The sequence below is a fragment of the Phyllobates terribilis genome, unplaced genomic scaffold, assembly GCF_046119375.1.
Source record: "Phyllobates terribilis strain yellow unplaced genomic scaffold, ASM4611937v1 Scaffold_5__5_contigs__length_657084704, whole genome shotgun sequence".
Taxonomy (NCBI): Eukaryota; Metazoa; Chordata; class Amphibia; order Anura; family Dendrobatidae; genus Phyllobates; species Phyllobates terribilis.
Genome location: NW_027362765.1, coordinates 383,376,049 through 383,401,687, shown reverse-complemented (window position 1 = coordinate 383,401,687; position 25,639 = coordinate 383,376,049). Strand labels below are relative to the sequence as shown.

At 43.0% G+C, this 25,639-nt stretch overlaps 2 protein-coding genes across 4 annotated transcripts in view; one reads left to right on the top strand and one right to left on the bottom strand.

Moving 5' to 3' along the window:
- Positions 1 to 24,936, bottom strand: part of LOC141273289 (C-type lectin domain family 2 member A-like) — a 121,154-nt gene extending 96,218 nt beyond the window's left edge. The window contains exons 1-4 of one of the 3 annotated variants that reach the window (XR_012322082.1): positions 24,650 to 24,884; positions 23,662 to 23,747; positions 23,074 to 23,127; positions 7,945 to 11,067 (exon numbers count right to left, since the gene is read on the bottom strand). Coding sequence is in view for 2 of the 3 variants with exons in the window: in XM_073684917.1 (XP_073541018.1) it covers positions 23,074 to 23,127; positions 24,650 to 24,722 (127 nt within the window). In the remaining variant the exon portion in view is untranslated. Of the gene's footprint in view, positions 1 to 7,944; positions 11,068 to 23,073; positions 23,128 to 23,661; positions 23,748 to 24,649 lie in introns of those variants that run through there. The other 2 variants (XM_073684918.1, XM_073684917.1) reach the window with 2 other exon arrangements.
- Positions 24,908 to 25,639, top strand: part of LOC141273290 (C-type lectin domain family 2 member A-like) — an 88,125-nt gene continuing 87,393 nt past the window's right edge. Inside the window, exon 1 of the mRNA XM_073684919.1 lies at positions 24,908 to 25,037. The gene's annotated coding sequence lies outside the window, so the exon portion shown is untranslated. The remainder of the gene's footprint in view (positions 25,038 to 25,639) is intronic.

Here is a 25,639-nt window from a genome sequence, read left to right as displayed (position 1 = left end):
CTTTCCTAGTAATTCGGTCAAGAACTGGGAGTGAGAAGATGTGACTGTTGGTTGTGGCAGATTTTCACCTTGGCCACGGCCCCGTCCTCTGCACGCACCATCACCAGAACGTCCAGTTCCACGTCCCTTGCCACGCACGCGCCTTGCCCATTGTAAATGAAGTAAAATAGCTTACACTCGCACTATCAATGGCAAAAGGGTAAGAAAAAGATTAGAACCGTGGAAGAGGCAAAACACAGTTCTAGTTCTCTGGCCTACACCAGAATCTCTTAAACAGATATATTTCTGTCTGAACAGTCAGCGAGACACTCAAACTGTTTTTTTATATAGAAAAAAGGCAAAAAGTTGGAGAACACCCAGATTTCAACTGTGGAAGAGGAAAACCACAGTTCTATTTCTTTGGCCTTCACCAGAATCTTTTAAACAGATATATTTGTGTCTGAATAGACAGGGAGACACTATTACTGTTTTTTTTATGTAAAACAGGCCAAAAGCTGGATAATACAGAGATTTGAACCGTGGAACTGCAAAACCACAGTTATAATTTACTGGCGTATACCAGACTTTTTTAAATAGATATATTTGCGGCTGAACAGTGAGCGACACACTCAAACTGTTTTTTTTTAGGTAAAAATGGCGAAAAAATGGATAATACAGAGGTTTGAACCATGGAACTGCAAAACCACAGTTATATTTATGTGGCGAACACCAGAATCTTTTCAACGGATATATTTGTGTCTGAACAATCAGGGAGACACTATTACTGTTTTTCTTTACGGAAAAAATATCAAAAGCTGGATAATACAGAGATTTGAACCGTGGAACTGCAAAACCACAGTTATAATTTACTGGCGTATATCAGACTTTTTTAAATAGATATATTTGTGATTGAACAGTGAGCGACACACTCAAACTGTTTTTTAAGGTAAAAATGGCCCAAAAGTGGATAATACAGAGGTTTGAACCGTGGAACTGCAAAACCACAGTTATAGTTATGTGGCCTACACCAGAATCTTTTAAACAGATATATTTATGTCTGAACAGTCACAGACACACTTTTTTGGGGGGGGGACACCAAAAGGTAATAAGATGGGTTTTTGCACAGTGTGAAGGAGGAAAAAAAAAAAAAGAGGATTTAGATGAAAAATAAAGGATTTTTCCTGGCCCCCATGACCTGGAGCTAAGTCTAGCAATTTCAGCAGCAGGAGCAGCACACAGGACTGTAATGCAGCATTTGTTGGTATAACCACTGCGTCTCCTATACAGCCTGCCTGCCTGCCTGATATCTGGGATTGACATTAGTCCTGAGAAGGACTGTTTGTTTGATTTGGCAGGCTTTAGAGACCCTACACTAACTATTTTGCACTATATATCTCTCCCTAAATCAGCAGCACTGACCCTACACTGTCTGATCCCGGCCGCCTGTGTCCAAGATGGCAGCGCCTGGTTTTAAATACTCGAGGTGACGCTGTGCGGCCAGCCAATCAATGTAATGCCCATCCAACATGGCTGCAGCATTACAGTGACTGGCTGGCAATCCCTGCATGTTCATTGGCTCTGTAAAGAGAGCCAAACATGCAGGGTGGAGACCCGAGCTCCCACCCGAGTAACCCGGAAATGCTCGGTGCTCGCCGAACATCCCGAGTAGCGTGATGCTTGGGCGAGTACCGAGCAGTGTCGAGCATGCTCGCTCAACACTAATAATTAACTTATCTCTGTTATTCCTGGTGCTATCCACACTCTCAGCTATGCTGTATCCAGGTGCCTGACTATCAATTCCGCTCTACTATTTCTTGTGCTGTTCACACCCTCAACTCTGCTGAATCAAAGTCTCCGATAACCAACTTATCTGTACTCTTCCTGGTGCCTTCAAATATGATGTATCCAAGTACCTACTAATCAACTCAACTATACTATTTATAATGTTGTCCATACCTTCAACTCTGGTGAATGAAGGAATCTACTAACCAAGATTTTAGTGGTTCTGCTTGAAAAGGTTTTCAAATTTACTCATCTCTATCTGGTACTTTATGTATGCAGTAAGCTTGGTTTTGTAGCCCTAACTATTCATTAGGATTGGTTATGTTCCTTTCCCATATTAATGTACTAAGTCTGATACTGTTATTCCGTGTCTATGTAGTAAACTTGGTTCCGTTGTCCTATTGATGTAGCAAGCCTGGTTCTGTTACCATATTTATGCTGCAAACTTGGTTCCTTTCCCATATTCCTGAACTAATCTTGGTTTTGTTTCTATATCTATGTAGTAAGCATTGCTCTGGAACTGTATTTATGTAATTAGTTTAGTTTTGGTACAGTTTCTATTTAGTAGACTTGGTTATGTTACTGGATAAATGAGGTACACTTGGTTTTGTTGTCATATTTATATAGAAACTTGGTTATGTTAAAGTATTTAACCTCTTCCTGCTGAGAATTTTAGTTTTCTTTTCAAGTCAGTCTTTTTCCTACAATTTATTTTAAAAGTCATACTTTTTTTTTATCTTTGCATTTATGTAACCGTATGGTAGATTGTTTAGTTGCTGTAGTTGTCGTTTTGAATGATACCATTTATTTTACCACATAAAGTACTGAAACATAAGTAGAAACATTCCATGTGTAGGGAAATGGTGAAATAAATGCAATGCTGTGATTGCTTTTCTGTTTACAGGTTTTGCTTTTACAGAATTTAGTGCAGTAAACGCCTGAATGTATTAAGGCTTTAAGAATATTGTAATGTCCGAAAAATAGTTTCACTATGCATTAAAAATATTTTACTGCCATTAATTCCATATAGAAAAAGAGGAGCATTTCCATAATAGGAATATTCACCATTGATGAGTATAATGTCCTTTAGTTTGCAATCTTTTTCCATACATTCATGGATAATCCTTGAGAATAAGAAGAACAACCAAATTTGCCATGATTCTTTCAGACTCCAAATAGTGCAGCAATCACAGAAACATGTTCCAAACACACTGATTTAGGCTATGTTTCAGGGGAATTCCCCCCTTTTATGCTACTTTCATGCTATCATCAGAGATTATAGCATCATTTAAGCTTTTTAGCATGTCAAACTGACTGCATCATGTGATAGTGGCTACAAAGCTATTATTTCTTTCTTTCTCATCTCTGTTGCGTAGATATTAGCTTGTAGAGTTTATATGCTAATTTCCTCTTCTCGGCATTAGCCGAGATTCATCTTTGGGATGCGCACTTTTTCCCCCGCATGCACCCTCACCTACATGTACATCAGATGTTTGGACCCTTGTAGGGCTCCATATTCTGTGAAGACATATGTGTTCACCCCCCCATGTAATAATATCACCCATCTGATGTTCTTGATTCTGACCCATTCCTGAAATAATGTCCCCCATCCTGGGCCCCTCTTAGTATTAATTTCCTCCATCCTGGGCCTCTTCCTGATACAATGTACGCTATCATGACCCCTTCCTGGTATAATATCCCACATCTTGGTATACTGTCTCCCATCCTTGACCCTTTCCAGGTATAATGTCATCCATCCTGGGTCTTTTCCTGGTATAATGTCCCCCCATGCTGAGACCCTTCCAGTAATAATGTCCCCATCCCTGGTCTTTTACTGCTATAATGTCCTCTATCCTGCCCCTTCCAGGTATAATGTCTTCCATTCTGGGCCTCTTCCTGGTATAATGTCCCACATCCGAGGCCCCATTCTGGTATAATGTTCATATCCTGGTATAAAGTCCCTCATCATTAGCCCCTTCCAGGTATAATGTCCCTTATCCCGAGTCCCTTCCAGTAATAATGTCCCCCATTCTGGGCCACTTCCAGTAATAATTTCCTCCATCTTGGGCCCTTTTCTGGTGTAATGTCTCCCTTTACTAGTATAATGTCCTCCATTTTGGGCCCCTACCTGGTATAATGTCTCCCTTTCCTGTTATAATGTCCTCTATCCTGGTATCATGTCCTCCATCCTGAGACCCTTCCAGTAATAATGTCCATGTACAAATGATTTTGCTTACCTTTATCTTCTCCCACAATGTGCGGCATCTTCTATAGCCAGTACATGACATTACTTCCTCTGATTAACCAGCGGTGTGTATTGTACCATAGGGAGGCAGTGGGTCTCACTGTGCTACAATCCCTGATATGCATATTCAGCTGAAAATGTCACTAGTGTTGGTGAGCCCCCCTCCAGCACAGGCCTGGTCGCGATTGCACCCTCTGCAATCACAATCATTGTGCCCCTGCCTGCATGAGATTGACCTATACTAAGCAAAAAAAAACAAAAAAGAGAGAAAATGTCCCCAGAGATCAGACTAGGCTTTTTCTGTGTGTAGTGACACACAGTTCTGCTCTCAGGGGCATACACAGAAATCATGGGGCCCTATACCGGAATTTGTATCTGGGCCCCCAAGAAATTTTTTTTTATATTCGGAGGGGTCACAGAAGATCAAATCTCATTACTTTGCAGCCCATACAAAGTAATTTTCCTCCTACTGAAGCCCTAGATTCCCCTTTCACCCATAAAGTATGATGCAAATAAAAGTGCCCCAGAAACATGTATGATACCCCCACAGTGAATTCCTCTACCCTACTGTACCCCACCTCATCTCCCCCGGCAAAGTACGGTGATCCCAACACAGTATTATCTCCCAACTGTGACCCCCCCACACAGCCCTACATGTAGTATAATGGGCCTAAATACAGTATAATGCCCCCCCCCATACAACTCTCCACACAGCATTTATAATTCCTTGCTTACAGTATAATTGCTCTCACATAGCCCCCCATAAAGTATAAAGTCTCCCACATAGCCCTCCAAATATTATAATGCCCCCCCCCACCCTATAACTCTCCAAATATTATAATGGCCCACACACCGCCCTCCAAATAGTATAATTGGCCCAACATTGCCTTTCATACAGTATAATGCACCCCATAGTCATCCATATAGCATAATTCACCCCATTAGTCCTCCATATAGTATAATGCACCCCATAGTCCTCCATGTAGTATAATGAATCCCCATATTTATCCATATATTATAATGCACCCCATAGTCCTCCATATGGTATAATGCACTCCCCATAGACCTCCATATAGTATAATATACTCCAAATATTCCTCCATATAGTATAATACACTCCCCATAGTCCTCTATATAGTAAAATGCCCCCCATAGTCATCCTTATAGTATAATGCACCCCCATAGTTGTCCATCTACCGTGTTTCCCCGAAAGTAAGGCCCTGTCTTACATTAATTTTACCCCCAAAAGTCCCACCCTGCCTTACTTTCGGGGGGTGCCCTACATTGGCGGACCCCCCCCCCGAAACCCCCCACCCTGCCTTACTTTCGGGGGGGTCTTACTTTCGAGGAAACACGGTATCGTACCGGTACCGTACACACACTGACACATACAGCCCCATACGGCACCCATACACATACCGTACACACACACACACACAGAGAGAGTTTCGGAACTTACCGTTACTTTCCTTCTGTTTCAATCTCCTCTGCGGTGCCGGGCTGACGATTCGGATGCCGGGGAAGCTGGACCAATCGGAGCGAGCCTGTAGGCGGTGACGTCGCAGCTGATTCGGCCAATCAGCTGCGAGCCGGCTGACTGGCCAATCACAGCTCGAGCTGGTGGCCAGCAAGGACTAGGGAGCCTGTGACGAACAGGCTGATCGGCCAATCAGCCTTACATTCCCCGCCCCCCCCCCCCGTTACCCTGCCTTACAATCGGGGGGTGCCCTACATTGGCGGACCCCCCGAAACCCCCCACCCTGCCTTACTTTCGGGGGGGCCTTACTTTCGGGGAAACACGGTAGCATAATGTACCTCATAGTCATCCATATAGTATTATGGCAACCACAATGTACTCAAATAAATACAATACTCACCTCTCCTCATTCCCCTGCTACTCTGGTCTCAGCAGCAAGCGCTCTGAAGTGTTGTATTGATTGCTCAAAACAGCAGGCACCATATAGTGTAGACATTGCTCCCGCTGCTATGAGATGTCATATTTCAGATGCCGAGGAAGATTGAAGGGGAAGGGAGCTGACACTCTCTCTTTCATCACTGCTTTCAACTGTATCGGTATCCAGGATGTCGGTACAGTGGAACGGGTGATAACGGATGAGGGTGGGCACTGGTACTGGCCCCTTAAATTTACGTGCCCCACGTCCACTTATTTTAGAGGAAATTAGCATATAATATCTTCGCAACAGAGATAAGAAATTTAAAAACAAAAATAATGTTTTATTCAATATTGCAAGCACTATTTCATGATGTGGCCAGTTTAACATGCTAAAACTGGTGAAACCCCCACTGACCATAACAGCTTACACTCTACTGAAGAGAGAGAGGACCCCGCTGACCATAAAAGCTTAGACTCTACAGGAGAGAGAGAGGACCCCCCTGACCATATGAGCTCACACTCTACAAAAGAGAGAGAGAACCCCGCTAACCATAAAAGCTTAGACTCTACAGGAGAGAGAGAGGACCCTTCTGATCTTAAGTGCTTACACTCTACAGGAAAGAGAGGGCCCTGCTGACCATAAGAGCTTATACTCTACAGAAGAGAGAAAGGACCCCACTGACCATAAGAGCTTACGCTCTACAGAAGAGAGAGAGGACCTCGCTGACCATAAGAGCTTACACTCTACAGGAGAGAGAGAGAGGACCCTGCTGATCATAAGAGCTTACACTCTACAGGAGAGAGAGATGACCCTGCTGACCATAAGAGCTTACACTCTACAGGAGAGAGAGACTTACCCAGTCACTCTGGAAATGGAAAATGCCTCTTCCATACAAACTGTGCACCACTGGGAACCGCTGATCTGTGATGGGCCCAGCACTGACCACCACTGTAGAAGACGTGATAATCCACTAGATGTCATAGCTGCAGAGCATTATAGGGAGACACTGCAAAACTACGTTAGCCTCTCTGATGCTTCAGTCGTGGGAGAAATGGTGCAGACAAGTTTTTTTGGGAATCGTATCTCAAAATGTTTAAATTTGTGTGAAACCATGCATTTCAGAAAATTCAACTGAAGCTTGATCCTCCACGGATTGATCCACTCATCTTTAGCCACAGGTGAATGTGTAATGATTGCACAGAATGTATCATGTGAGTGATTGGTGATGTGTGTTCCAATGCATTACATGGAGTTTAACATACCCAGGCAGATTACAAGAGAATAGAACTTGTAAATTCTGATGTACCCCCCTCAGTGTGTATAGAGAGATTAGAAGTTCCTACATTTGGTCAGACTAGCAGTTAGGCAGAACAAGAATAAATGGCAATTGGTGAGCCACCTCAGGGTCCTATTTAGGACCAAAGAGGAATATGTAAAGAACTCCAGTCCAGGAAAAAGACCAGCCCATATAGATGACAGCACCCCCAATGCTGAAATAAGGAAATAATTTGCAACAGCAGAGAGGAACATATAGGCTTATTTCTGACTGTGGGGAATTTCATAATAGAGGAATGTGAGTACTGACACACCTATCTAAGAGGATTGCCACATCGAAGATTACTGAAGACTGGTAGTTGTGTCAAGTTACTGATAAAGCTATTGCCAACAGTATTGGGAATTGGTGCCAACAGAGGTGACTATAAAGAGGGGTCATGGCCAGCACTGTGAGTGTTGCTGTACTCCATTGTGAGGTTGCCAGACCATGCCAGAATGAAGGAAGTGCTGTTGAAGGGATTGCATGCAGCCCCCCACAAACACAAGTTGAGTGTTGCCAGTCTCAACCCATTACTCTACGCCAACTGACCGCCTCTGTTCAAGCCTGTTTCAATTGTACCAGAGAACTGTAAGCATCAGGTTTGTTGCCTCCTATTAAGTAAAATCATTGTGAACTATTGCTGGTGTCCATCTGCATTCGTTTGCAATCCCCGAGTGGGGAAATCAAGAGCAAATACTATTCAGAAGCACACCACACATCAACACCTCTTAGATTCCATTCTTTATATACTTTATTTACTTTATTTAGACCATTGAGAGTACATATTTTAAAGAGGACCTGTGTCTTGTCATAAATATGTTTTTTTTTCCTGGTAGAAATGTTGTCGTTTTTATGTATCTGGTATTGTTGAGCTTCTGTTGCTTGTGCTTCTCCTTTCCTAAGATATGGCCCCTTCTTTCCTGTATAGAAATCTGGTTTTGTTGGCCAAAGGGGTGTGGTCTTCTACTATTCTTTGTGGTGTCTTCATGCCCAGTTGACTAACAATACTAAATTTACATACAAGGAAGACATGACCATATCTCAGGAAAGGAGAGGAGCAGAAACTAAAAAAAATAATGCCAGATTCAGGAAAACAGTGGCATTCATACCAGGCAAAAAAAAAAAACATTTATGGCAAGTGACAAGGAGAAATAGTCACATTTTTTAAAAATAATTCCTTATCCCTTATTAAGGGATTGGCCCACACATTCAATATCTTGTACTTTCAATCTCCAATTATTATTATCACGTACAGTGTCGGACTGGGGTGCCAAGGGCCCACCTGTAACCAACTCCAGGGTCCCACTTTTCAGCTACATGCAAATGTGACATTATCCGCAATCACAAATTTGTATAACAATGAACTGGGTGGATTAGTAAATGAATAAGATGTCACCTTTGGCTGTACATAGTGATTCAGTATAAACAACCCCTGGCAAAAATTATGGAATCACCGGGCTCGGAGGATGTTCATTCAGTTGTTTAATGTTGTAGAAAAAAAGCAGATCACAGACATGGCACAAAACTAAAGTCATTTCAAATGGCAACTTTACAGCTTTAAGAAACACTAAAAGAAATCAAGATTTAAAATGTGGTACTCAGTAAGGGTAATTTTTTTCAGACCAAGCAGAGGGAAAAAATGATGGAATCACTCAATTCAGAGGAAAAAAATATGGAATCACCCTGTAAATTTTCATTTCCAAAACTAAACCTGCATCAAATTAGATCTGCTCATTAGTGTGCATCTAAACAGGAGTGATCACACCTTGGAGAGCTGTTGCACCAAGTGGACTGACATGAATCAAGGCTCCAACACGAGAGATGTCAATTGAAACAAAGGAGAGGATTATCAAAGTCTTAAAAGAAGGTAAATCATCACGCAATGTTGCAAAAGATGTTGGTTGTTCACAATCAGCTGTGTCTAAAATCTGAACCAAATACAAACAAGATGGGAAGGTTGTTAAAGGCAAACATACTGGTAGACCAAGGAAGACATCAAAGCATCAAGACCGGAAACTTAAAGCAATATGTCTCCAAAACAGGAAATGCACAACAAAACAAATGAGGAACGAATGGGAGGAAACTGGAGTCAATGTCTGTGACCGAACTGTAAGAAACCACCTAAAGGAAATGGGATTTACATACAGAAAAGCTAAACATAAGCCATCATTAACACCTAAACATAAAAAAACAAGGTTACAATAGGCTAAGGAAAAGCAATCGTGGACTGTGGATGACTGGATGAAAGTCATATTCAGTGATGAATCGCGAATCTGCATTGTCATTACATGTTCAATAAATGCCCAAGTTTACATTGATATTTTGGACAGTTTTCTTATCCCATCAATTGAAACGATGTTTGGGGATGATGACATCATTTTTCAAGATGATAATGCATCCTGCCATAGAGCAAAAACTGTGAAGACATTCCTTGAAAGAAGACACATAAGGTCAATGTCATGGCCTGAAATAGTCCGGATCTCAATCCAATTGAAAATCTTTGGTGGAAGTTGAAGAAAATGGTCCATGACAAGGCTCCAACCTGCAAAGCTGATCTGGCAACAGCAATCAGAGAAAGTTGGAGCCAGATTGATGAAGAGTACTGTTTGTCACTCATTCAGTCCATGCCTCAGAGACTGCAAGCTATTATTAAATCCAGAGGTGGTGCAACAAAATACTAGTGATGTATTGGAGTGTTCTTGTGTGTGTTTGTTTTTCATGATTCCATAATTTTTTCCTCTGAATTGAGTGATTCCATAATTTTTTCCCTCTGCTTGGTCTGAAAAAAATTACTCTTACTGAGTACCACATTTTTAATCTTGATTTATTTGAGTGTTTCTTAAAGCCCTAAAGTTGCCATTTGAAATTTCTTTAGGTTTGTGCCATGTCTGTGATCTGCTTTTTTTCAAAAACATTAAACAACTGAATGAACATCCTCCGAGCCTGGTGATTCCATAATTTTTGCCAGGGGTTGTAGTACAAAGTACTGCTCATATAAGAGGGTGGTGGTCCAGTTTTGCACAGGGGCCCACCGGAGGATTCTCCTGTGGGCCAGTCCATGCCTGATTACGTACTTGTTAAAGTGCAGGGAAGCCTCTGATGTTTTCTTTGGTTTCTTCAGTGTCGAAAAGATGCAGCATGCATAGCCCACGTAATGAACCTACCTTATGTTATGTAAGTCACCAGATACAGTACATACAATATATTGTGTAATGCTATTAATGTAATATCATATGTATACACACTATCACTAGTACTAGTAGAACTGTACTGGTACTGGAACTTGTGCCGCACACTGTCGGTAGACTATGTCTTTCAATCATGTGTTTGCTATGGTTTCCTCGAAACGTGTAAAGCGGCGTTGGTTTCTTCCTTTCTGTGTGGATTTGATTTTAATGAAAACTTAATAAGTCATTGAATACATTAATGCTGGACTCTTCCTATATCCTTTGAATTTCTAGTGTTCCTTGCATTTCGGTGCATTCTGTGCTTCAGGAGCTGGATGGATTGTCCTGCATACAGTCTCAGTATAGTAGTAATAGTCACTTACAATATGGTGGTAATTTTACTATTCCTGAAGAGGTTTTTTTTAATTTAGAAAAAGAATGGATAATCAGTCATTGTCATGTATGATTCAGTCACTCTATGGAGTTGTTATCTTGTCGCTAGAAAGGACCCTGCCCATAGGGGTTTACAATCTACAGGGAAGATCAATGTGAAAAGCAATTAGTTTCAGGAACCACAAAGAGATAATGGGTCACTGCTTATAGTTAAAAGTGCAATTTCATTCCAAGTTGTATAGTTATGGAACATGCATCCACAGGCTTGTGCTATTGGCTGAGAGTGTAGATCTAAGTAAAAAAAAAAAAAGGTATTTATTTTCAGAAACTTAAGAGGTTTTTTTCAACCCTCTACCTATGTAACACCCAGCTGTCAGTAAATTAATATAGTACATTTCCACGAGGAATAGCAGAGGAAAAATACAACACAGAACTCAACAAAAAGTTGTTCTAGAATTGTTATTTCTATTTTTTACTTTATTAGCCATGTCATAATTGTTGAAAAAAACATTTTTTAATATTTTTAAAATTAAATATATTGTAAAATACTAGCATGGAATTCAGAGTTGTGTCCATTCTACACTATTGTTAATTAATGTTCTAGATTGGGATATTAAGACAGAAGCAAAAACTACAAACATGGTTGGGTGGTGGGTATTACATTTTTTTTCTAGTTTGTTTTGCTTTTTTCTTGATTTATTATTTACTTTATATATTTTACAACATGTCCGTCAGATACTTAAAAAGTTCTTTAAAAATTAGAGATGAGCGTTGTTCTACTCGAACTGTTCGCCAATCTCAAATTCGAGCTGTTTTGGGCGGTGTTCGAGCCGTTCGGCGAACACGAACAATTTGAGAAAAATTCGGCTGTTCGAGGTTATGTTCGATAACTGTTCGTGCACCAAAATCATAACTGGATTTTTTCTCAGTAATGATGAAAATTAATGTTAATACGCAGTTTGAGTGTACAGTGGGGTGGGGGGAGGGGCAGGGGATGGATCTCTGCAGGAACAATGAAGATCTCCATTTTTTTTTTCTCTTTCCCGCATTTACAGTGGGGAGGTGCAATCTGTCAGCCTATCAGCAGCGCACACACGGAGCGAAGTGCTTTTTTTCACACAAGCAAGGGCATGTGTCATTGGCTGTATATGTCACATGTCCTTGCCCTATAAGACCAAGCCATTTTCCCCGTCGCCACCATTTTCTCACTGCTGCAGCTGCGTGTTAGACGGCACCACTGTTGCTGTGTGCGCTATACCTTGTTAATTTCAAGCCAATTTTCGCACAAATATACAGATAGCTTGGGAGTAGGGAATAGTTGTGATTGCAGTCCTTTTAAGGACTAGGTTACAGCATTTCCTACGACTTTTATCAGGCAGGTCTGTGCTCTTAAATAGATAGGTTGTGGGAGTAAAGACTAATTGTAATTGGAGTCCTTTTCAGGACTAGGTTACATCAGTTCCTATTAGTTTTTGCCAGGCAGGTCTGTGCCAGTGCTGTGCAAGTTTTTTTCACAGCATTTGGCTGAATCTAGCAAAGCTAATCCTTTTTGGCCTATTGCAGAGTGTGTTAGTCAGTGGAGTAGCCTATCTGTGTTGCAAGATATACCACCTGTGTATAGAATACCAATTTTTTTACTGCACCTAGTGAAGTAAAATCTTTTGGGCATAGCATCATTCTATTAGTCCATCTATACTGACCTCCATCAGGTTGCAAACTGAATCTAATTTTTTTCTGCATCTAGCTCTGAAAAAATATTGGGCTTCTAGCTGTGTGTGGGTCTTGTTCTATTAATCCATCTATACTGACCTCCATCAGGTTGCAAACTGAATATAATTTTTTTCTGCATCTAGCTCTGAAAAAATATTGGGCTTCTAGCTGTGTGTGGGTCTTGTTCTATTAATCCATCTATACTGACCTCCATCAGGTTGCAAACTGAATATATTTTTTTCTGCATCTACCTCTGAAAAAATATTGGGCTTCTAGCAGTGTGTGGGACTTGTTGTATTAGTCCATCTATACTGACCTCCATCAGGTTGAAAACTGAATATATTTTTTTCTGCATCTACCTCTGAAAAAATATTGGGCTTCTAGCTGTGTGTGGGTCTTGTTCTATTAATCCATCTATACTGACCTCCATCAGGTTGCAAACTGAATATAATTTTTTTCTGCATCTAGCTCTGAAAAAATATTTGGCCTTCTAGTAGTGTGTCGGACTTTCTCTATTAGTCCATCTATACTGACCTCCATCAGGTTGCAAATTAAAAATAATTTTTATCTGCATCTACAGTACCTCTGAAAAAATATTTGGGCTTCTAGCTGTGTGTGGGACTTGTTGTATTAGTCCATCTATACTGACCTCCATCAGGTTGCAAACTGAATATATTTTTTTCTGCATCTACCTCTGAAAAAATATTGGGCTTCTAGCTGTGTGTGGGACTTGTTGTATTAGTCCATCTATACTGACCTCCATCAGGTTGCAAACTGAATATATTTTTTTCTGCATCTACCTCTGAAAAAATATTGGGCTTCTAGCTGTGTGTGGGACTTGTTGTATTAGTCCATCTATACTGACCTCCATCAGGTTGCAAACTGAATATATTTTTTTCTCCATCTACCTCTGAAAAAATATTGGGCTTCTAGCTGTGTGTGGGTCTTGTTCTATTAATCCATCTATACTGACCTCCATCAGGTTGCAAACTGAATATAATTTTTTTCTGCATCTAGCTCTGAAAAAATATTGGGCTTCTAGCTGTGTGTGGGTCTTGTTCTATTAATCCATCTATACTGACCTCCATCAGGTTGCAAACTGAATATAATTTTTTTCTGCATCTACCTCTGAAAAAATATTGGGCTTCTAGCTGTGTGTGGGTCTTGTTCTATTAATCCATCTATACTGACCTCCATCAGGTTGCAAACTGAATATAATTTTTTTCTGCATCTAGCTCTGAAAAAATATTTGGCCTTCTAGCAGTGTGTGGGACTTGTTCTATTAGTCCACCTATACTGACCTCCATCAGGTTGCAAACTGAATATATTTTTTTCTGCATCTACCTCTGAAAAAATATTGGGCTTCTAGCTGTGTGTGGGACTTGTTGTATTAGTCCATCTATACTGACCTCCATCAGGTTGCAAACTGAATATATTTTTTTCTGCATCTACCTCTGAAAAAATATTGGGCTTCTAGCTGTATGTGGGTCTTGTTCTATTAATCCATCTATACAGACCTCCATCAGGTTGCAAACTGAATATAATTTTTTTCTGCATCTAGCTCTGAAAAATTATTTGGCCTTCTAGTAGTGTGTCGGACTTTCTCTATTAGTCCATCTATACTGACCTCCATCAGGTTGCAAATTAAAAATAATTTTTATCTGCATCTACAGTACCTCTGAAAAAATATTTGGGCTTCTAGCTGTGTGTGGGACTTGTTGTATTAGTCAATCTATACTGACCTCCATCAGGTTGCGAACTGAATATATTTTTTTCTGCATCTACCTCTGAAAAAATATTGGGCTTCTAGCTGTGTGTGGGACTTGTTGTATTAGTCCATCTATACTGACCTCCATCAGGTTGCAAACTGAATATATTTTTTTCTGCATCTACCTCTGAAAAAATATTGGGCTTCTAGCTGTGTGTGGGTCTTGTTCTATTAATCCATCTATACAGACCTCCATCAGGTTGCAAACTGAATATAATTTTTTTCTGCATCTAGCTCTGAAAAAATATATGGCCTTCTAGTAGTGTGTGGGACTTTCTCTGTTAGTCCATCTATACTGACCTCCATCAGGTTGCAAACTGAATATATTTTTTTCTGCATCTACCTCTGAAAAAATATTGGGCTTCTAGCTGTGTGTGGGACTTGTTGTATTAGTCCATCTATACTGACCTCCATCAGGTTGCAAATTGAATATAATTTTTTTCTGCATCTAACCCAGCCAATAGTTTTGGCCTAATACCACAGTTTGGCCACTCAGCTCTGCTCGGTTACCATCCATTGTTTTTTTGTGCAAACAACTCCAGAGTTGTGAATTAGTTAACCACCAAAATGAGTGGAAAAAGGCCTGCTGCTGGTGGAAAGGGGAATAGGCGTGTTGGGAAGGGGAAAAAAGTTTGTGTCCGTGGGGTAGGTGTTAAAGCAACAGTAACATCTGCAGAAGAAAGACCATCTTCCAGCCAAACTAAAATGTCTACTTCTTTTAGCGGACAATGTGATAAGATCCCTTTCTTACGGCCACGCCAATCGCTACAAATTCCAGATGAGGCACAAAAACAGCAGGTGCTTCAACGGATATCAAGTGCTCCTTTAAGTGGGCTCTCCTCCACATCAACTTCAACATCACAAATACTCCAGTCCTCAAAGGTGTCACCCAAATCGCACTTGCTTCCTCACAGCTCCCAAATCTCCAGCTGCCCGTCTGAGTATGAGGTAGAACAGATGGTTGAGTCTGCAGAGCTGTTTACTCATACTATAGCCTGGGAATCAGAGGTCGACTCCAGCGCTTCTGTGAATCCAGACGAGGAAATGATCTGCACTGATACCCAGAATCTTTATGAGTCGGATCCAGGACCAGACGCAGAAGGTTCTGACCATAATGTAGACCCTCATTCCCAAACTGTAACTCCTGTTGGTGGAGACAATGAGGAAGACGATGATAAGACTCAAATACCTGACTGGAGCGACAACTTTAGTTTTTTGTCAGGGCAGGAACAGGTTGGCTCTGAGGACGACGGGTGTGATAACACACAGGGTGATGATGATGAGGTTGGAGATCCCACTTACTGTCAACCCACAGTCAGCCAAGAGATGAGGTCAGCAGAGGAGGTGGAGGAAGATGCTAGTGACGACGAGGTCAGGTTACGCCTTCCTGGACAGAGACGTAGTACTGGAAGCACGTCAACAACTGCATCCTCAAACACAACTCTGCCTCTCACCACAAGTCGTGGTGGCTCTTCAGGTCGCATGGGTGCTAAGCCTTGCATAGCCTAGGCATTTTTTCAGATCGATAAAGATGACCCAACTCGTGTTATCTGTAACATTTGTCAGCAAAAGCTAAGTAGAGGCCAAAAAATACATAGTTTGAGTACTTCATGCATGAACCGGCACATGGACATGAAGCATAAGTTGCAGTGGGAAGCTCAGTGTGCTACAATGCGGCTTAGCCGGCCGGGCCAACCACCGTCTGCCATATCTTGTGCATCCACGGCCTCTTCATCCTCTGTGACTGGGGGGACAGCAGTCACACCTGTTTTGGGGCGCAGACCTGCCACCTCTTTACCCGCAACAGCCAGCGTGATTGGCAGGTCATCATTTTCTTTGGAGGTGGGAACACCAGCTGGTGTTGAGCGCTGTCCGACATCGATAGCACCACCTTTGGATCAAGGCAGCCTAACATGTCCGCCTGCATCTTCCTCACAGACCGGCAGTTTGCCGGGGACACCCTTATCAACCCCGTCTAAGCACAATAGCCAGCCCTCGGTCCCTCAGATGTGGACAAGTAAAAGACCATTTCCTCCTAGCCATGAGAAAGCTAAGAGGTTGAATTTCACCATCTGCAAGCTCTTGGCTACAGAAATGCTGCCTTTCCGCCTGGTGGACACAGAGGATTTTCGAGACCTTATGTCCGTCGCAGTGCCCCAGTACCAGATGCCCAGTCGGCACTACTTCTCAAAGAAAGGTGTGCCTGCGCTCCACCAGCATGTCGCACACAACATCACCGCTTCTTTGAGAAACTCTGTGTGTGACAGGGTGCATTTCACCACAGACACTTGGACGAGTAGGCATGGACAGGGGCGTTACATGTCGCTGACTGGGCACTGGGTAACTATGGTGACAGCAGGACAAGGGGCTGCTGTCCAAGTCTTGCCGTCCCCACGAGTTGTGCGTCAATCCTCTTTATGTCAAAGTTCCTCCACTGCTTCTGCCTCCTCAACCTCCTCTCGGTCTTCCACCTGCACCCAAAGCCTGTCTGGTCATGCCACAAGCTTTCTAACTGCGCAGAAGGGATCCTGCACACCTCCTTACTATGCTGGCAGTAGGGCTCAACGTCATCAGGCGGTTTTTACATTGAAATGTCTGGGAAATGTGAGTCACACAGCTGAGGAGTTGTGGTCAGCTCTGGAGAACCAATTTCATGAATGGTTGTCTCCACTGGACCTGAAACCAGGGAAGGCCGTGTGCGACAATGCTGCAAACCTGGGTGCGGCCCTTCGCCGGGGCAATGTCACACACGTGCCTTGTATGGCTCACGTGTTGAACCTGGTTGTCCAGCAATTTTTAGCCCACTATCCCAGACTAGATGGCCTTCTGCAGAGGGCACGGTCGCTGTGTGCTCACTTCCGCCGTTCGCATCCCGCAGCTCAGCGACTTACATCTCTACAGAAGTCGTTGGGCCTGCCACTTCACCGGCTAAAATGCGATGTGCCTACCCGGTGGAATTCAACTCTGCACATGTTGCAGCGACTGTGGCAGCACCGACAAGCCCTGGTGCAATACGTTCTGACGTATAGCCTGGGCCAACGAGATTCAGAGGTGGGGCAAATCACGCTGGAGGAGTGGTCTCAGATCAGGGACCTATGCACCCTTCTGCACAGTTTTGAAATGGCGACGAAGATGTTTAGTGCTGACGATGCCATTATCAGCATGACTATTCCGGTGATTTACATGCTGGAGCACATGTTAAACAGAATTCGGAGTCAGGTGGTGGCACAAGAGGAGGTGGAGGAAGTAGAGGAGGAGGAGTTGTATGCGGAAGGGCTAACATCTGCAAGGTCCAGACGGTCGGCAGCACCAAGGCGGCAGGCATGTGAGGGTGGGGGAGATGGTTTTACCAGGGCGCATGGTAGCAGCCAAACTAGTGAGGAAGGTGCAGGAGCCCAGGAAGAAGTGGAGGACGAACTGATGGAAGACTCATCAGATGAGGGAGACCTTGATCACATTTCTGTTGTGCGAGGTTGGGGGGAGAGGACAGAGGAAGGAAGCATGATTGTTACCTCGCCACCAACACAACAGGGACTTGGTGCTCCTGGATGCGCAACACACATGAGTGCCTTCTTGCTGCACTACCTGCAACATGACCCTCGAATTGTGAGAATTAGAAATAATCCTGACTACTGGGTTGCCACACTGTTAGATCCCCGGTACAAAAGTAAATTTGCAGAAATTATTCCTGCCATAGAAAGGGATGCACGCATGCAGGAGTATCAGCAGAGACTGTTGCAGAATCTTACATGTGCTTTTCCACAAAATACCAGTGGTGCACGTAGTGAATCTCACAGTTCCAACTTGCCAACCGTGGGACCGTCAAGTGTTCAGCACTCAAACCGTAACAGAACCACAGTATCTGCTGGTAACATCAATTTTGCGGAATCATTTCACCACTTTTTTAGCCCATCCTTTGCAAGGCCACAGGAGACAAGAAGTCTGACACATAGTCAACGCCTAGAGACGATGGTACAGGAGTATCTCCAAGTAAACATTGAAGCCACGACTGTGTCACTGGACCCTTGCTCTTTTTGGGCTTCCAATCTGGATAAATGGCCGGAGCTAGCCACTTACGCCTTGGAGATCTTGTCATGCCCCGCAGCCAGCGTTCTGTCTGAACGTGTGTTCAGCGCTGCTGGTGGTGTGCTGACAGATAAGCGCACGCGGCTCTCCACTGATAATGTAGACAGACTCACGTTCATAAAGATGAACAAATCATGGATCCGAAACGACTTTTCTACCCCTGTGTCATCCTGGGGAGAGTAAAAGCTTGATGATTGGTTAAAATCACCCTACCAACTGTTTTAAGCTTTCAAATTACTAATCATGTTTATCTGTATCTTGACTGGAAAATAATTTGGGCTTTGTAGCAGTGTGCAGCACTGATCCTATTAGGCCATCTATACTAAAGCTTCACCAGATTTAAAATTAAAAATAATTTTTAGCTGCATCTAGCCCGGAAAATAATTTTGGGGCTCCGAGATGCGCAAGACACATAAGTGCCTTCTTGCTGCACTACCTGCAGCATGACCCTCATATTGTCAGAATTCGAAGTAATCATGACTACTGGGTTGCCACACTCTTAGATCCCCCAAACTTTTCGATCAACCTTTTCATTTTAATAAAGACCAAAAAAATGGTCATTTTTGAAATTATAAGCATTAGCAGGTTGTTAGAAACTGAAATCAAACAGTTTTCAACTCAAAACTTTATTCTAGGTGATGTTACATTTTCACATAGGACCACTTGTTCGAAAGGAGCTTCTGAACTCTCTCGTCCATTGAATTTGTCAGGTTTTGGATGGTTTCTGCTTCAATTGTTTTGCATGAGGACAGAATACCCTCCCAGAGCTGTTGCTTAGATGTGAACTGCCTCCCGCCATCATAGACACTCCTTTTAATGATGCTCCAAAGGTTCTGAATGGGGTAGAGGTCAGGGGAGCATGGGGGTCACACCATAAGTTTGTCCCCTTTTATGCCCATATCAGCCAGAGATGCAGATGTTTTATGTGCAGCATGAGATGGTGCATTATCATGCAGAAAAATGATCTTGCTGTGAAATACACGGTTCTTCTTCTTGAACCATGGCAGGAAGTGCTGTTTGAGAAAATCCACATACATTATGGAGTTCATCTTTAGCGCCTTCAGGGATCCTAAAGGGGCCGACAATCTCTCTCCCCATGATTCCAGCCCAAAACATTACTCCACCTCCTCCTTGTTGGCGCTGTAGCCGTGTTTGCGTGGGGTGTCCATCAACCAGCCATCCTCCACTCCATCCATCTGGACCATCGAGCGCTGCACGGCACTCATCCGTGAACAAAACTGTTTTGAAATCAGTCTTCATGTAATGTTTGGCCCACTGGAGCCGTTTCTGCTTGTGTGAAGTGGATAGAGGAGGTCGACAGGATGGCGTATGCACAGCTGCAAACCTCTGAAGGACCCTGCATCTTGTTGTTCGGGGGACGTTGGAGGCACAAGCAGCTTCAAAAACTTGTCTGCTGCTATGACAAGTCTTTTTTGCCGCTGCTCTTTCAACCTGACGTAATTGCCTGTAGGAAAGAGTCCTCAATTTGCCCTTATCAGCACGCACACGTGTGTACTGTGAATCAGCTACATACTTCTTGATTGCCAAGACACTTCATCCTGATCATCGCACAATGTTGATTGTAGTCATGCCTTGACCTAAACACTCCACAATTTGTTGCTTCTCAGCAGCCGACACATCCTTTTTCTTTCCCATTTTGGCAGAAAATGTAGGCTGCTTAATAATGTGAGAGAGCCTTCTTAAGTAGTCTTGCCTTTCATTGGACACACCTGCCAAACTAATTAGCACAGGTGTCTGCAATTGCTTACAGTGATATAAAGAGCCCTGACACACATCACCATCAATGAATTTAACTGACAAACAAACAAATTCTTCCCTTATCACTCCTAAACACTTTTTGCATAATAATTTGGAACGCAGTGTACATGTGCTTTTCCACAAAACACCAGCGGTTCACGTAGTGAATCTTACAGTTCTAACTTGCCAACCGTGGTCTGTATGGAGTTGTTCAATAAAGGGCCCAAAATTAAGATAACATAGATGGGAGAGGTCTCTATGAATAGGAATTCCTAAGTATTTGATACCCTGTGAGGGACAGGCAAAGGGAAAGTTGGACTGGATGGAATCCTATATGGATTTGGGGAGGGAGACATCGAGGGCCTCAGACTTCGCTGCATTGATTTTAAAATTTGACCATGTAACAAAGTGATCTATTTCAGCCATAACAGCAGGGATGGATATATGTGATTGAGTGATATATACTAGGACATCATCAGCAAATAGAGAGCACTTGTACTCGGTGCCTCCCACCTCAATCCACCTAATATTGGGGTTATGGCGAATTGATGAGAGCAGGTGCTCCGTCACTAGGATGTATAAGAGAGGGGACAGAGGACATCCCTGCCTTGTCCCACTGGTGATTGTGAAAGGTGATGAAAATGTTCTGACGCACCCCCTGGGCCTTGGGACACCCGGAGCCGGACCCTTTTTGGTGGATGCTGGTGGTTGTAGTCTTCGTGGCGGCGACCCGGTTCCGTGGCTCAGGGCGGTCAAACCAGTGGCGGAACTATTTATGTGGTTTTGATGTTTAAATGTCCGACTACGCCACCCGTGGATTGCGGTCAGAGTGAACCGCTGCTACAGGGCAGACCGCTGAGGCTGGTGTTGTGGGTGCAGCAGAGCATAGCATAACTCCCCACGGGAGGAGTATAGCCTCAGGGCAGTGTATGCGGAGGATGGGGGTGATGGTGCAGGGCAGCAGCAGTAATGACACGGAGTCAGTGATGCAGTCCAGGGCCTTTACTCACAGTTCTTATTATCCAGACCACGTCTGCAGGTAACGGCTGCCCACGTCGTACTGTGCTCACCAGGTGAGGGGCTCAGACAACTCCCAGATAACTTTGGAGCACTTCACAGGACCCCCTTTGTGTGTCCTTTGTCTGGCCTTTCTTACCAACACTTCTGTCCGGCTGCCTCGGGCCTCCTCTTGGTAAACTTGGCGCCAGTTTCCCTGACCCTATGTGGTGCCTTCCTAGCGGGTGTAGCGAGGGGCTGCGCCACATAAAATGTCAGAGCCTCCGGTTTCTAGCTGAGGGTCGTTTCCTGCCTCCACTAGTTCGGGGACCGGTCTCCCCCTTTGGCCTGACCCCTCCACGCAGGTGGATTCGGGCGTGCGGTGGCGACTCGCCCGTCCGCACCCCTGGGATCCCTTCATTCCTCGTTCCTGGAGCCTTCTCCACTCCTCTTCCTTCCTTCTCCCTCTTCCAGGCCTGGGCCTCTGTTACTAGGCCCGCCTCCGGAGCAGAGCTCATGCAGAGCCCCTGCTCCCTGCCACTTCTGCTCAGACTTCTCTGCACTGAACTAAGATGGTGCCCACCTTTTATACTCCCTTCTCAATGCACCCAGGAACTGCTTCCTCCCTGCTCCTGCACTACAGGGTTCCCCTTCCTCAGTGTTCCCTCCCCCCACTCCAGCCAGGGACAGGGACTGTCGTGCCCATCTCAGGGGCATATTGGTCGCCCTGCCCCACGGCAATGTGGTGTAATGCATGCAGGTGTCGGGTCCTGATCCACACTCCATCCTTACCTGAGAGTGAGATATCACACCTCTGGGTGAGGTGCAATACGTCTGTAGCAACCGAGCCCTCAGGGTGCTACAGTTCCATTTATCTTCAGCCTAGGTTACGTATTGCGATACAGGGCCGTGATTTTGGCTATAAAAGGGTCCCCTAGACCCCTACCCCAAGCTTTTTAAGAGAATCATATATGGCGTGCCAGGAGACTCTATGGAATGCTTTCTCAGCATCCAACGAGAGTATCTAATTACAAATTTTTAACTGCATCTAGCCCAGGAAATACTTTGTGCCTAGTAGCAGTGTCTGCTAGTCAGCGGATTATCCCGGCTGTTAAGCAAGCTACACCACCTGTAGTTTAGACACTTAATTTTTTCAAAGGAAATGATTCGGGACCATGGGATACTTAGTGAAGAGCATCAGGAGGCACCCCAAGGCATAGGGGCTGGGACTGGCAGTAGGATGCCTTGCGGTGGACAGCCGAGCTCGATCCTTATAAAAGCTTTTTAACTGCAGCAGCTTTAGTGGACGCTACTGGAGCTGGAATTACGCGGCTGCTGGCATGAGACTTGCCCTCCAATAGATCCTTGTAAATGGATTTAAAGTGTATTTATTCAAATTAGAGAGACAATTTAAATTAAAAAGCTTAGAGCTGCCTCCACCACAGGGGGGCTTGCTCGACCCACCAGCGGACAGGCACCAGTATTGGGAGAGGGGGGCTGGCCGTCAGGGTTCACCGCAGCTCTGGCACAAACCCGGCGACACGGAGGTGGCACGGGCAGGAGCGGACTGAACGTGTCGGCTTCTCACTTTTTGGATTTTAGAAGGGCATGACATGCCTATATCTGTGTCTCCCCCTCCTTTTACTCCTCCACCTCTTTTATTTTCGCATGACTATATGTACTTGTCACTTTTCCATGTGTTAGTTATGTCTTCTGAGCAGTTTGTCAGCTTTTGGACACCTTTGAAGGTGTTTTCTATGTGTTTCTATGTGTTTTTGTTTGCCTGCCATTGGTTTTAACGGTGTTCGAAGGTGTTCGACGAACAGTTCGACGAACAGTTCGGCGAACACACGGGTGTTCGACGAACCGAACCGAACTCGAACACTACGGGGGTGGCTCAACACTATTAAAAATCTTTTTATACTGTTATAGTTGTCACAGTTGCAAAGAACAGGATATGGGTATCATGTATTTAGTACCTGCATTATTCTTCATAAGGTTCCATGACTTCTTCCATATGCCTTCGGAATAACCTGCAAAAAGTTGCATGTAGAGAAAGTGTTGTAACAAAGGAAATAGCAAGAAAGGGAAATAAGTAACAGTAAAATGAATAAATTGATACATTTTTCTGCTCGTCTGTAGTCAACAGCAGTTCCAAACGGGAAACAAGTTGCATGAATAATAAAATAAAGCAGATTATATATATATATATATATATATATATATATATATATATATATATATACATATACATATATATATTTATATACACAGTATATCTAAAATACAGTGTATGTATATACATACATATATACATATTAAAACAAAATATTTCCCCTATACGATGCTTTAGTTTGCAAACAATGAAATAATAAAAAATCCTTTTCCTACGTGGTTGGTTCAATACGCACAGGGCAACTCAAACTGTAAAATTGTCTCATCCCTTAAAGCGATCCTCTAACCCCAACTTAAATGTGACTGCACATCTCTGATGTATAGTCAGAGTCACCATAATGCCCTCTGTTATGTTGCCGCTTGCTCCGTCTATCAGATTGATGTCCCATTACCTTCTTCTCCAAAATGTCCGCCTGAGAGGCATGGGGATTGCACTAGAAAGTCTATGCTACTACTCCCCTCTGTTTCCTTTCGTTTGCTATGGGATAAAGTCATACAAGAGAAAAGAGGTTGTGTGATAAAGGCACAGAAAAAAAAAGAATACAATATATATGCAAAATATTATCTGCAAACAGAAGCCAGAAATTGAGACTGATAGGGACGATATGTGTGTGTGTGGGGGGGCTAGGACGTACATGGGAGCGAACTGATGGGGGCGAACTGCTGGGGGCGAAACTTCCTATAACCGGAAAAACAGCATTGTGAGAGGAAGAAGAAAGTAAAATGTCTGATTTCCTACGGTGACCAGCGAAGACTCAGTCGCCAGGGTCTAACAGGCGATCTGACAGTTTAAAGCTGAGAGGTCTCATGCATTGCAACACATGTGTGCTAATAAATGCGAAAAATATCGACCTAAATTTAACATGAAATACAAAGTGTCAAAAAAAAAACAATCTCAGAATCAGGGGGAATCCATTGAAGAGTTCTAAAGTTATTTACCATGAAAACTGACACTGGTCAGAATTGAAAAAATTGCCCTGGTCAGAAAGGTGAAAACATGCCCCGACACGAAAGGATTAAAAGTTTGATATCTCAAGTTTCTGATCTGAGGACAGCAAATAGAGGAGAAGACTTTTAGCTAGAAAATGTAGTTTAGTATTTTTAAATAGTTGAATAGTGCAGATAGGGGACTTGACATTTCCTTTTAAAAGAATACATAAAAGGTTATTCCCCTCTGGGAGATTTATGACGTATAGATGTGGGTCCCATCGCTTGAAGCCTCATCTGCCTTGAGAAATGAGACTCGTTGTTATGCCATAAAAGTCCGTAATGGGACAATTCCTTAAAATTACTAATCCGTATGGATAATAATAGTATCAATATTAGTAATAATAATAATTACAACAATAGAAGATAGATGGTATAGCTTATGATTCTCACCACTTTTCTCATCGCTGGGGATGAACACACATTCAGCCGTGCTGTCTTCTATATTCTTTCCCATAGTTGCCATATTAGATCGTACACTGTTCTAGTTTAATGTTTATACTGTATTTTATGGTGTAACCCTCTCTGATGAAGAAGTCAAAAAGGATGTTACTAGTCGAGCACACAGATTATATACAGCACAAGGAAACGCCTTCAAGACGCTAACAATTTACTGTAAATCAGTCACCGTCCTTTTCTAGGAAAACAAAACTTTGCTCCCATAGTAACTGGCTAACAATGTATTGTGTCGGCAAACTATTTATATAAACTGTTGACGTCTCTTTCTTCAGACGGTGGAAATCCCCAGCTCGGCTTACACCCCGACAGAAGATTATCTCAGGTATGAAAAGCATATAGCCCTAGTATAGGCAGAGTAGTCTTGTGAAATCCTCGAGACGCAGATATAATTAAAGGGAACCTGTCTGATCAGATAACACCATTAACCTGCAGATATAGGGTTAATCGGTGGGTTAATTGTGTTATAAAGGTGCCCGGAAGCTGTACTGAAAGTGCGGCACCCTAGATATAAATTAACTTTATTCCTCCCAGCAGCCACTGGCTTTCAGTCATATTTTCTCAGATTTTCCCAAATTACCTATATGAATTGCAGTCATTGTAATTTTCCAGTCAAATAACTATTAGAGTACAAGTGAAAGGTTTTTGTACAAACTGCCTATGATAACAGTATATTTAAAAAAAATAAAAAACTCAAACTGCACTCAAAATGCATGTTCCAAATTATTATGCACAGCAGAGTTTTCAACCTTTTCATTTTAATAAAGAACAAAAAAATGGTCATTTGTGAAATTATAAGCATTAGCAGGTTATTACAAACTGAAATCAAACAGTTTTCAACTCAAAACTTTATTCTAGGTGATGTTACATTTGCACATAGGACCCCTTGTTCGAAAGGAGCTTCTGAACTCTCTCGTCCATTGAATT